At 41.4% G+C, this 14,360-nt stretch overlaps 1 protein-coding gene across 1 annotated transcript in view; it reads right to left on the reverse strand.

The window, feature by feature from the left end:
* Nucleotides 1-1,472: 1,472 nt before the first annotated feature.
* The window catches only part of cntn3b (contactin 3b), an 81,655-nt gene continuing 68,767 nt past the window's right edge, over nucleotides 1,473-14,360 (reverse strand). Inside the window, exons 21-23 of the mRNA XM_061727937.1 lie at nucleotides 5,399-5,511; nucleotides 5,149-5,314; nucleotides 1,473-2,444 (exon numbers count right to left, since the gene is read on the reverse strand). Coding sequence (XP_061583921.1) covers nucleotides 2,353-2,444; nucleotides 5,149-5,314; nucleotides 5,399-5,511 — 371 coding nt within the window. The 3' untranslated portion in view covers nucleotides 1,473-2,352. The remainder of the gene's footprint in view (nucleotides 2,445-5,148; nucleotides 5,315-5,398; nucleotides 5,512-14,360) is intronic.

Below are 14,360 nucleotides of genomic sequence, written 5' to 3' on the forward strand. Positions count from 1 at the left end.
ATACTTTGATACCGAGACAGAAAGGCATACTGTTACTCGAGAAAAATGCTCATGCCTCAGGAACACGCAACCAAAACAGCATGACTCATATGAAACTTTTAATTCGATTAAGTATTAAATAAAATTTGATGGTGCCACTCAGATAAAAAACCATGTTGTTAACAGGATTTCGAGTCAGAAGGCAGTGTCACATCAGGAACACATTTCAACATTACACCTCTGGCGAAAAAAAGAAAAAAAAAAATCAAAGGGAGCCTGTACTGTTGTCAGCAGGAAATTTCACAGTTTTAAATGCTGGTGTGACTGGGCTTCTGTGCTGCTGGCAAGAGTACCACTCTCGGAGAAGAATGGCGTCGAGATTTGCAACTCAAAGGAAAAAAGCCAGCTAATCAATTTAGGGTCATTGATTTTCAAAGTAACAATCTAACACGACACTACAAACATCTTTCAGGCTGCTGCTATAAACTGAGCACATACAGTACAGTGATATTCCTATTCAAACCAAAAAAACATTAAAATAAGAATTGAAAAATCCTTTGAAAATATCTGATGGTGAGCAAAGCAGTGGAAATATTGGAGGACATGTGAAACATCACGGACTGCAACACAACAGAACGAGTGCATAAAAACATGGCCATCAGTCAATCACACAGCTGGATTGTGACAGCTGCAATAATGGGCCTGGAAAATCAATATCCCATTGACTTGGTCTGCAGCAGTCTAATCAACAAGCAGACGTTTGAATTCAGTCATGGAGCCTATAAGACAGCCTGATTATATTGGCCGTTTGGATCTTTTACAAGGCCTCTCAGCTTCCACACACCCACTCACACAGTAAAGTGAGGACCTTCAGTCACCTTACATAGATTCCTTGTGCTTTTGTTCAAATTTGGAAGGGGGATTGGAAGGGGGAGGGACATCAAATGCCTTTAGCTAACCGTACATAACCCCACGTTCAGCAAAGGCACAGAAATAGTTGCGGTTCAGCCAACTGCATCCTTTCACATAAGTATATCCAGGTCCAGCAGCAACTGGACCTCTGCTTTTATTGGGATGGCTGCTGCCAGACTCACCTGCACGATAAAAAGGCGTAAAAAGTAAAAAGACCTCAACAGAACAGTACTATTCCTTCGTTACTGTTCATCCTGGTACGTGTCCGACAGATGGTTGCAGAGTGGAGATAAAGTGACAGCCATGACTTGTGCTCCATTTCCAGTCAAGCTCTCTTATCATAGCTCTTGCATCCGTTAAGTTCCTCAGTGAAATTTTAATTAATATACCGTTTCCAATTAGAGACTATCTCCACATTTGAAGTTTCCTGTCATTTGTGACTAGTAATCTTCAAAAGAAAAAAGAAAAGCAAACTATACCTATGTTACAACAGAAATCTCTTGTAAGACATTTCAACCAGAAAGAAAGAAAACACTGGGGCAAGCTCTAGCGAAGGCACTGTTATCTTGTTACCTTCTGCACTCTGGCAGCAGGTCATCTGGGGGGGGGGGGGACATCTCGTATCTGTGATACCATTTACAACACTGGTCCTCGCAAGAAACGGTATGGAACAGGAACCGCATGGATCCAACCGCTTTTTTTTTTTTTTGCAAGACTGAGAATGCAGAGTGTGATATGCATCTATTATTTAGAGGAGCATGAGATAGAGAGCAAAATGCCAAGCTCTATCAGAGTGTCGCTGAGGCTGAAACTCAGCAACCCGTGGCTCTCTAACAGAATTGATATTATTTCACTACCCAGATATAAGTGGCATTCAGGCATAGCTGATCAATACGTATTTGTCTTATATTCAACAAATCCTGATAAAAATCTTTTGCTAGTGATGAATGTTTGTATTGTCAAAAAAAAAATGGTTATAAATGAATGAATGAGGCTAAAATGTGGGTGCAGCCACTGATAATAGTGTGATCTCCCTACTGATAATTTATTTTCACTCAACGTTTTTGAACAGGGTTGAAACAAGCAGCCTGTGTCACCTACTTTGGTATGGACTGTTTTTGTAAAGTGGGATTTAAGGCAATATTATCTCCAAATGTACTAAAGAAGATAGATTACATAGACATCAGAACCTCTGAATATGATCTAGAGCACAGTGGCACTTTGAACACTGGAAGAAATCCCCAAAAATACCACACATGTAGATCTCCATGATTAAATCTGATGGTCATTAAAAGAGGTGGCAAAGGTCCCTTTATGAGTCTGGTGAAGTCTAATCCTTTCTCACTCTTTCCAAGTGTAGCCACTGACATCTGGGGTTTGTTAGTCCAGTGGAGGGTCAGCATTAGAAGAGGCTACATGAAACAGCGGAGGTGGAGATGCTCCACGGACGGAGGTTCAGCTTCACCATACAGAGCAGAGCAGAGCACTGAACAGGGCTGCGGAGTGGGACCAGTTGCTAAGGCGGCTCGCTCTGGAGCCCCGAGCGCCCATGCCTGCAATCAAAATGGACAGAACAGCAAGTGAGAACATGAATACTCCCCACTTTAACAAAAAAACTAGACAGTTATCGTAGGTCAAATGCCTATTTAAATAAGTACTAAAGTACTAAGTACTTAAATATTTTCTGCACTATAAGGCGCACCGCATTATAAGGCGCACCTTCAATGAATGACATATTTTAAAACTTTGTCCATATATAAGGCGCACCGCATTATAAGGCACTACAGTAGAGGCTGGGGTTACGTTATGCATCCATTAGACCAAGGGTCGGCAACCCGCGGCATGCGAGTGGCTTGGGAAAATAAATTACAAAAAAAAACCAACTATTTTATTGAAGTGTATTTTATTTGTGTTAGTTCTTTAATATTTTAGTTCTAAATTGGAAGATTATTTTGATTTTGACATATTAGAATAAATATATTTTATTGTTTTTCGTCGTTCATACTCGCGAAAGCCGGTATACCCGCCAAAACGCCATCCATTCGTCGCACCTTCAACCCCAGCAAGGCCAAGTATGGAGAAATGTAAGAAAAGAAAAAGAAAAATATCTGAAGAAAATCGAACATTCAATGATGCCTGGGCAGATTCATTTGCATTTACCTCTGATGAGAGTGGCCTACCAGTATGCCTAATTTGTGGAGAAAAACTGTCAACAATCGAGGCGTCTACGTATATATGTCTATGGTTGCAAGACCTGTTGCGGCTCAATATTGATCCATATATAAGGCGCACCGGATTATAAGGCGCATGGTCAGCTTTTGAAAAAATGCCTTATAGTGCGGAAAATACGGTAGGTTTTGAGATCAGTCTTAAAAACTAAAACAGAGTCAATATTCCTGATGTCAGGGGGCAGGGAGCGGCTGATGCCTCTAGACCCCATGGTGGACAGACATGCTGAAGGAACAGTCACGCTGGTGGAGGAGGCAAATCTAAGAGACCGGGTGGGGATATTGATGCATAGGAGAGCAGAGAGGTATGGGGGAGCGAGGTTATGGATGGCCTCCAACATCAAGTGGAGGATTTTGTCGTTTATACGGTGTTTGATGGGAAGCCAGTGGAGTTGGTGTAGAATGGGGGTGATGTGACTGATGGACAGTGCTCTTGTGATGATCAGGGCATTAGCGTTCTGGACCAGTTGGAGTTTATGAAGGAGTTTTTGTGGGAAACCAAAGAGAAGGGAATTACAATAGTAGAGGTGAGAAGTGACCAGAGATTCCCCTTTTCCACCAAACCCGTTCCAGGGCTGGTTCTGGGCCAGTGTTGAGTTTGGAACCGGGCTTTCTGTTTCCACGGACAAAGAACTGACTCCGGGCCAGAAAAAAACGGTTCTCCCACCTGCGAGGTAAGTGCAGTTGATCCATTGTCATATGTAAACTTAACGCGGTGACATCTTCAGCACACTTCACAGCAGTATGACTGTATAGATATGTTACACTGAGAGGTGTGCTGATTAAAAGATGACACTGTGTTAAGTTTACATATGACAATAGATCCACTACACTTACCTCGCAGGTGTGGGCATGTCTCAAGTGATGTTCATGAGCAGTCTGCGTGCACAGATTGCCAAATTGAGAGCGCAATTTAGTACACGGATTGGAAAACTGAGAGCACCGTATTATTTCGTATGGATGTTGCAAGAAATATGAGAGAGTCAAAACAAAATCTTGTTGCAGCAGTCCTAAACAGTGAAGACGTCATTAACACCCTGGCGGATGCATGTACGAGCCAGAATAATACTGGTAGTCGTACTCAATTTAATTCCACTGATGAAGAAGTGTCCTCCCTTTTTCACTGCAGAAGACCAACTGCGGTCAACCCAGCCATCACCCATCCATTACATACGGTACAGTCTATGGCCGTCGTTTGTACTTGCGTGTTGAACACGGTTCAAATATTACTTTTGGTTTTCTAAATGAGATTTTAAGACAAAATAATCAGGCCAAAGTAAAGTCATGAACTTAAATCGTAATAAATCGTATTTTGCAAGATTTCATGCAACAAGATGGCGCGAGAGACTTGGTGACCTCAAACTTCATTCCATATATTCAGATTTAATTCAATATATTCAGACTTATATATATATAATATATATATCTATATATATATCTATATCTATATATATATATATATATGTATATGTGTGTATGTAAAAAAAAAAAAAAAAAAAAGGTTCCAATCTGTCCTCTAAATTTCTGAAAAGTCACCATAAATCCAACAAACTGTGAAGTTTTCAGTATCTAAACTATCGCTGGCTTTTAACCAGAGTCTATTAAAGTATCCCAAGCAGATATAGTTGGTGTTATATCAAATTTAAGAGTGGAAAACTGAGCAACCTAACAAATTTACCCAGCAGCACGATGGAACCACAGACCAGTTTTATGTGCTGCAGCCCTCAGCATCCAGTCAACAAGAAATAATAACCAGAGATAAATGATACCGTTCCTGCACTTCTAAAAGGGCTACATCTATGCACACGCACACGCGCACGCACACACACACACACACACACACACACACACACACACACACACACACACACACACACACACACACACACACACACACACACACACACACACACACACACACACACACACACACACACACACACACACACACGCCTGTAATTATTGCATTTTTGATTAAGCTTCATTGGTGATTAAAGATAAAAAGAAATAGAAGAAATGGGAAACTTACTTAGTCTGTGGATGTGGATGGGTTCACTGCCCACACCCTCTCCCCCATCACTCATAGCCTTAATCTGAATGAGATAGTTGTCATTGGCTGAGAGGCTGAGTACAGCTGTGGTCTTGTTGGTGAGGATGGTGTTGATATCATTGTAGCGATGTCTCTTCAGCACAACCTGAAACACAATAGAGTGATTCAGAAAAATGCTAAAAGATAAATGACAGGAAAAAGAGAAGAATTGAAAAGAACAGGGACCTACCAAATAACCAGTGACCTTTGACTCTGTCTCCATGGCTACCACAGGATCCCAATGTAGTGTGAGTGTGGAGCCAATCATGGTCCATTGTATATTGAGTGGAGCCCGATCTGGAGCTGAAAAAGATCATCAGAGGTTAATATATACTAGTTATGGTGGTGTATTCTATTCTCTGGTTGACTTTCTAAAGTAGGGATTCATATACTGTATTTGTGGTTTTATATGGAGGTCTTCATGTAGAAGGGAAATTAATTGAACATTCTTTGGCACATTCCCATGTATGAAGACATGTTCTGAGGTGACCCTGGGACTCAATGTGTCCGGAAGAAAATAGATTTAATTTCTCGCTGGAAATAACAAAACTGTCTAAACATCACACCGTTGTGATGTAGGTGGAGACTATATAGTACCATAAGTGCAAATGCACGAGCAGTCCGTTACCTTCGCAGAAGCCGCATCATTCAATTATTTGAAAAGGAATAGCTGATGATGAGTCGGTGATTGTGAAATTCCCTGGATTTAAAGATTGCAAATAACCTTTGACCTTGCAAAGATCATGGTTTTGTATCGCTACTGAAGATGTTTCTTGTGAGGGATTGTGATAAGAGTCCAAGCAAACTGCACAGGGCTTAAAGAAAGTCACATCAACTGCACTGCGTTGATATCAGCCAACGCTCACTGTGGCTAGCTATGAGGAAGACCACATGCTAGAAATGGCTGAATCGAGTTTTGAAAATACTCAGGTATTTCTTCACGAGCCAGTCAGTTTTTCTATAATACTCAGAGGTACCAGCAATAACAGGCCAGAAGCCTATACGCCAGTTTTTTGTATGAAGTCCTTTTTTTAAACATATAGGGGATCAGGGTGGAGTGAGGGGTGGCCTTCACTGCAAGTCTGAAATGAGAGAAACACAGGAAAACACACAACGGGCACACAAGCCTTTGGAATCTCCAAGAGAGAAAACAAACAAACAGAAACGGGAACAGCCAGAGACACAGACAGCAACCATTTCAGGTATCAAGTCTAAATCAAGTCTGAATCAAGTCTGAATCAAATCAGGTCTGAATCAAGTCTATGCTACTGCGATTACTGGGAATATCTGACATAAAACTTGAAGTGAGTTCTGCTCAGACTCAAAATTGAATCAAAAAGCTCATAAACAGTCTACACAGGCAAAGGGTTCATGGCCCAAATTCAGTACTTCATACTGTCCTTTGATTCAAGCAGTCAGCTGTCAAGTTGTGAGTTAAGCAGCAATCTTTTTTTTTTATGTATAATTTTTTTTCTCCAGTCTATTAGTTGATGAAAACTAAATCTAACAAATGGTGAAAAACCAACAATGGTTGTCCTCCCAAGGAACAGTTGCATGTCTAAAACTTCTAGACTTTTTCATGAATTTCCCTCACAAAATCAGAAACTCAGTCACTAAACAGTTGCTGTCGTCAGTCAGTTTGTTTGTGAATGACGCATCAGCTCAGTCACTCACGTTCCACCAACTCGGCCTATCGCAGCTGAATCCACAGCGCTCTTATCGTGACACCCAATGAGCCTTCCATCACTGTCTGGTTCGGATCAGCCACCAAACTGGACAGGCCCAGACTGCAACGGCCAATCAGGTCTGCAGAGAGGATAGTTGGGACTAACCTCCCATCTATCCAGGACCTGTACCGGTCCAGGACCAGGAAACTGGCAGGTCAAATCTCTGCAGACCCCTCACACCCGGGACACTCTGAGAGCTCTGTGCGCCAGAACCTCCAGACACAGAGACAGTTTCTTCCCGCAAGCAGTTGCTCTGATGAACTCTCACAAATAACAGTCTCAGAGTAACCAAACACGTGCAAAAATAAATAAATCATCTAGCACCCTCTTTAATAATCATGTCTGCCTCACCCTGCTGCACCTCTCACTTTGTATTCACTACCTCAAACTGCTGCACCTTTAAAATGTTTATACTGTACATAGAAATACCACATCTGTTTATTGTTTATTTGTTTATTGTTTATTTCTTAACACCATCGAGCGAAATTACCGGAGTCAAATTCCTTGTTGGACAATGTTTGAACCTGGCCAATAAAGCTGATTCTGATTCTGATTCTGATTCTTATGTGGTGCAGGAACTTTACCCATCGTATCTTTACTGAAAACACTTTTCCCCCTTCATGACAGCATATTACTAATTCAGGTTTCATTTGTTATTTGGCTGGGAAATCGGAGCTGAAATGTTTACACCTGCAGTTTCCATGATTCCGCACACCAAGATACAAGTAGCTGTGTCACCAACAGACTTGTGCGGACCTTGATAACAAGCTAACAAGGACCATTAATAAGAATCATGTGTGTTGATGCAAGGCCACATCTAAAACCTGCAGGGTAGGGGGGGATGAGGACTGGAATTGAGAAACACTGATCTAACTTAACTATGAAGGACTGTCCACCATGGGCTGGCTCCAAAACTGAGTAGAACACCTCAGTTAGCCAAACATTACACAAAGGTGCACCTGAATGGAAACCCGAACAGCAGAAGCTGCAGCAGCTATCTAAAACGGGTGGCGAAATAACAGACACAGTGTCAGATCTTGTCATGCTGCTCACAAGACACAAGGCTGTGCAGTACTTTTGAATTAAATCTTTCATGTAACCAGAGCTCTAATAATTTTGCTGGAATGTGTTGCTCAGCCTCCTCCAGGCCAGTTTGGTGCACTTCCCAGTCATCCTCCACCATTTTACACTACATAACAGCACGACCCACAGAATTACATTCATCAAGTACAATCGGCATGAATACAAATTATATTCTCCTCCTGCTGGACACAGGAGCAAGTGCTCTCTGTTGAACATTAACACACACCTCAAGTTCTTTCATTCCCCTCCAAAGCCAGGCCCACTGCTGTGCTTTGTGGGTATGATGATTCCTGAATTGACCTGCTGGGTTCCATTAAAATGTAAGTTATGGCACCAGGGTTTTGCCCTCCTTAGTGTTGCATGTAGCTCCTCAACGAACAACTTTAATGTTGCTGGATCTGTTCACATGGCTGGGCTTTTCACTCATAGACACATGTGGTGTTCCATCTTGACAGTTGCTGCTGGTCCATATGAGATGTGATCAGCGGTGTTTGAAGGGCTGGGTTGTCTTTCAGCATTCGTCCACCGGCTTCTCATTAACTCCTCTGTGAATTTAGTCATTCAGCTTCTACGCTGTATTCGACTGGGCCTGAGGGATGGAGTCTCTGCTGAGCTCCAGCAGCTGCTGGATGCCAGACTCCCTGAATCAGTCAACTGTTCACTGAGTCTCAAACCTAGTTGTGATTAGAAAGCAATCAGGTGCACTGTGTGTGTCTGTGTGGACCTGTATGCAGTCAGCAAAGGAATAGCTGCAGATAAATACCCATTACTGACGTCAAAGAAACTAACAGCACAGTCCCATGGTTCCACAGCATTTTACAAACTGGACCTCTAAGAGAGATTATCTATTTATTAACCTTTATTTAACCAGGGAATTTAATCTTTCTCTTTTTCAAGTGTCCTGACCAAGACAAAGCAGCAGTTAAGAGCACACCTAAAATAACAACTATAAAAACAGAAAATATGTACAAAAGTACCACTGAACAACGTCATCAAAGACTACTTATATCAAGCCTATAATTACTATACATTTTTAGACCTTTACAGGTTTTAAAGGTCATTCTAATCATGCCTGATAGTTATCAGGCAAAACATCTATAGCCATAAGTGGATGCATGTAGAATATTTCAATTAGATTTAAATCCATGTAATGAGACCAGATCCTTGAGGTTTAAGTGAATTTGGAGCTGATTCCAAGCGTAGAGAACAGCATAATTAAATGCCTTTTTCCCCAGCTCAGTTCGGACATTAGGATCATCTAAAAGAAATGAGCCCTTGGGAGCGAAGACTATAACTCCCAGAACTTTTTCCAAGAATGTAAGCCTGTAAATAGGATGGAAGAATTCCAGGGGTAGCCTTGTAAATAAGAATATGCCAGTTTCTAAGTGCACGGGAAGACAAAGAAGACCATCCAACCCGACCATACAAAGTACAGCTGTTCAACATGTGGCATAAAAGAGAGCATCAGAAAACAAAATCTCTAAGTATACGTATACTGAGACAGGCTTGATTTCAGAACCCTGAAAAGTAGTGACACACGGTAGATTGTGTCACTACTATTCACGGTAGAGTTTTGTCTTGTTGGGATTTAAGTTTCAAGCCACACAAGGTGTGTTGAACGTCATTAAAAGCTTGTTAAAGCTAACGTTAGGCGGGACTAAGTGTAGAGACAGCGCAGTACATTACGGCGTCATTGGCATAAAAATCTAATTTAGTAAAAAACACTTGTCGATTAAGATTGCTGATGTATATAATGAACAAAAGGGGTCCTATGATCGACCCCTGAGGAACACCATTAGTTACACTGAGGTGGCGAGAAGTGATACCTTTAACTTGAACTCACACCAATCTACCTGATAATTGTCAAACAATCCAACAGCATGTTCAGACAATCCAACTCTACTCAGTCTTTGTTTTAGTATTCCTTAGCTCCTCAGATAATCGTGCAGCTGGATTCCACCACACTTGTGCCCAAGTCTTCTGCTAGGAATCTTAGTCATATTAAACAGCCAGTAGACCTTTAGGGACCATGTTGCCTGGGTTTCCCTGTCTTGCCGATTCTCTCTACAACATCAGGAAAATCAAACCCTACCTGACAAAAACATGACACAGCTCTTGGTTCAGGCTCTGGTCATGTCACGCATTGATTACTGTAATTCCTTGTTGGTCGGCCTTCTTGTGTGCCCAATTAAACCTCTGCGGATGATCCAGAATGCAGCAGCACCTCTGGTCTTCAACTAACCCAAGAGAACTCATGTCACCCAGCTGCTAATCTCTCTGCACTGGTTTCCCATTGCAGCATGCATCAAGTTCATAGCTCTGCTTCTGGCTATCAGACAATTACCCATATGGCTTCTGCCTACCTTCACTCCTTCATCCAGAGCTACACTCCTTCTCGACAGCTCCGCTCAGCCAGTGAAAGACGCCTGGTGCTTCCACCACAACGTGGCATGAAATCAGTTACTAGACTCTTCTCCATTGTTCCCCGATGGTGGAATGACCTACCAAACTCTGTCCGATCTGCAGGGTCTGTACCTACTTTTAAGAGCATCTAAAGACTCAGCTCTTTAACCTGTTAACCTCTAGTGATTTTGGAGGTGAATTTCGCCTGAACCGGCCTATCCAAATTAAATAAACAATATCTCCACAATTATAAGGACAATATGCATAGTCTTGGTCTAAATGGCTAACTAGGACCTCACAGCATACATTTCTAGTGTCAGAAAAATTGTGAATGTTCACATGCCTGAGCAAATTGTGATAAACCACAGAAAAAAGATGCAATTTTTATCCTCGTCTAATTTTTTTTTAGTTTGCACAGTGGAAAACACCATGATAGCGATGCATATAATTATAAAGATGTCACTGCCTGGATTGAGCAACTCCTTGACTACAACTGTACCATGTTACATGAGAATATCTTAAAGCACATCGATTTTATAAAGACTTTAGTGTGGATATTACCAGGTGGACTCTCTATTTGAGCACTTGGATACGTGCCAAAATCACTTGCTACTGTGCCAAAATGTGCCAAATGTGTTTTTTTTACCTCTTTGAAGGGAATATGGCTATAAAATACTTTGATGGTTTGATGATAAATGATTTTGTAAATGTAAAATCTCAATCCAAAAATCACTGCACTCTGTGCGGGTCTCTCTGTGGTGTCGCTCTATGCACTGTGCAGCTGAGCATCACTGATCCAAGACGGCTGTCGCGCTCCAGAGTTTACGCTCAAAGGTAGAGGCCTGATGGATGAAGTCTCGTTCGAAGTTTACATAAATTCCCAAAAGCCACGAGAGGTGAACAAAATTGCAGGCTAATGAAGGTCAAAGACTCAATACTGAGTCCGATGACACCACCCACGACTCTCTATGTCAAACCATTCAAAAGTTATAGCAGAAAATAGGGACAACCAATCAGAAGAAGGGGCGGGGCTATTTCAGGCCAATGAAGGTCATTGACTCAATACAGAGTCCGATGACACCGCCCACGAGTCTTTATGTCAAACCATTCAAAAGTTATGGCAGAGAAAGGTTTTCTAGAGGGCGCTGTTGAGCCATCTTTCCACGCCCATTAATGCAAACCATGAAATATCAAATTTATTACCAGGCCTGGCTAGCGTGCAAAATATGGTGACTTTTGGGGAACTATCAAATATGGACCAATCAGATGAAGGGGGGCGCGCTTTTTGGCGTCTAGCATCGCCACAGTAACGCTTTTGACTGAGAAAAGTAATGCGCGTCGTTGCAGGATGGAGACGCACATTTTGATGTATAACACACCTGGGTACGCTTTACGGTTCGGGCTCTGAAGCGGCTGAAGAAATGGCATAAATTTCGCCAAAATGACACGATTAATTGAAAATGGCCGACTTCCTTTCAGTTTCGGCTATGGCGCCAAGAGACTCTTCTTTAAGTTGCGACATGATACAGGTGTGTACCGATTCCCGTGCATGTACGTCAAACCGTATTGTGGGGCTTGAGGCACAAAGTTTTCTAGGGGCCGCTGAGCCATTTTGCCACGCCCATTAATGCAAACCATCAAAATTTGGGGACATTTAGCAGATGACACCACCCACGACTCTCTATATCAAACCATGCAAAAGTTATGGCAGAAAGTAGGAACTATCAGATATCGACCAATCAGATGAAGGGGCAGGGCTAATTTGCAACAATTATGATCAAGGACTCAAAACCATGTCCGATGACACCACCGACAAGTCTTTGTCATACCATTCAAAAGTTATGGCAGAAAATAGAATCTATCAAATACCGACCAATCAGAAGAAGGGGCGAGGCTAATTCATGCCAATGAAGGTCAAGTACTTAAAACCGAGTCAGATGACACCACCCACATGTCTTTATCATAACCCGTTCAAAAGTTATGGCAGAGAATAGGGACTATCAGATATCGACGAATCAGAAGAAGGGGCGGGCCTAATTTGCAACAATTATGGTCAAGGACTCAAAACCATGTCCGATGACACCATCCACGAGTCTTTATGTCAAACCATTCAAAAGTTATGGCAGAAAGTAGGAACTATCAAATATGGACCAATCAGATGAAGCGTGCTTTTTGGCGTCTATCGTCGCTACGGTTACGCTTTTGACTGAGAAAAGTTGCAGGATCGAGACGCACATTCTGATGTATAACACACCTCGGTGCACATTACGGTTCAGGCGAAGAAATGGCATAAATTGCGCTAAAATTACACGATTAATTCAAAATGGCCGACTTCCTGTTTGGTTTCCGCCATGGCGCCAAGAGACTTTTCTTTAAGTTGTGACATGATACAGGTGTATACTGATTTCCGTGCATGTACGTCAAACCCTTGGGGCTTGAGGCACGAAGTTTTCTAGGGGGCGCTGTTAAGCCATTAGGCCATGCTCATTAATGCAAACAATTAAATATCAAATTTTTCACCAGGCCTGGCTTGCGTGCAAAATTTGGTGACTTTTGGGGCACGTTTAGGGGGAAAAAAGGCTCTCATTTCGTCGGGAAAAAAACACGAGGAAAAAAAGAAAAATTCTTACAGATACAATAAGGCCTTCGCACTGTCAGTGCTCCGCCCTAAAAATTATAGCACTGGCATGGCAGCACCTGTGTCCAACTGGAGTGACAGCATCTGACCAGCACTTATCCAGCTGTACCCTCCTATGTAATTTCTTGCTTGTGTTGTTCTCTCAGATGTAAGTCGCTTCGGATAAAAGCGTCTTTGACAGATCAATTAAAGGGGCTGCACAAAGTTGCTTCCCATCTAAAGATTCTACTACATCACTTTTAAAGCTGCTGTAGTGGTACCATGCCCTTTTCTAAAACCAAATATTCTAATAAAACTTGGTTATACTCTTTTAATGGTTCACTTTCCAGTAATTCAAAAACTTTAGCTAAAACAGACAACTTCAATATGGGCCTGTAATAATTTAAGTATACTGGATCACCTCCCTTAAATAAAGGAAGAACAAAAGCAGATTTCCAAACGAGGGATTTCATTTCTATGAATCCAGAGGAAAAGCAGTAACTGGTTCTTTATCAATACCCTTGATAGAATCACAGGGAACCAGAAGCAATAAAATGTTCATTAAAACAATTCTACATTTTTACCTTATCAGAAATGTTTTGTTCATCTTTGACAATGCATTTTCGTAGTTCTGTTGCGGTGTTCTGACAATGAATTACCAGTTTTCCAGAATTTTAATGGATTGTTTAAATTTTATGCTGTTTCTGAAAGAAAGTAATTAGAACTTCTAATTAATCAAGTAATGGGAACTTCGATTGCAACTGTACATTGGTTGTGGAACTGCCTATAAAGCACATTTAAGTTAAGTTCACAGTTAAGTTTTGATTTCCTGGCTTTTGCCCATTCCATATTGCGTTTGTGGAATAACATGAACAAACCTATACTCAGAGAAGCGTTTCTAGCTTGACAACAATGTGAGGCTTAATCTTTAGAATTATTGTTTTCTTGACTGTAGCAATCATACAATAGTCACTGATTTAATTTGGGAATATTGAGGCTACTGTGTATTTTTGGGAGTATTTGTTGAAATACGCAAATATTAAATTTCTTTCAAATTGTCAACTGTCCCACTTGGCCAAATTTAAAAGAAATTTAATGAGTTGCAATAAGCATTAAAATCATTGAACACTGACTGAATCCAGTTCCAGTTTAGGTCTCTCATAAGAACAATTTTCTTAATATTCAACTCTGAAAGAAGCTGCATTAGGAAGATAAAAGCACATTAACATTAAACGTATTCTTAATTACCCCCACCCTCCCAATTGGGTGTGTCTGTTACATTATGACCCTTGATACTGACAGATTTGTGTCTAATATGTCTA

The sequence above is a fragment of the Cololabis saira genome, chromosome 8, assembly GCF_033807715.1.
Source record: "Cololabis saira isolate AMF1-May2022 chromosome 8, fColSai1.1, whole genome shotgun sequence".
NCBI lineage: Eukaryota > Metazoa > Chordata > Actinopteri > Beloniformes > Belonidae > Cololabis > Cololabis saira.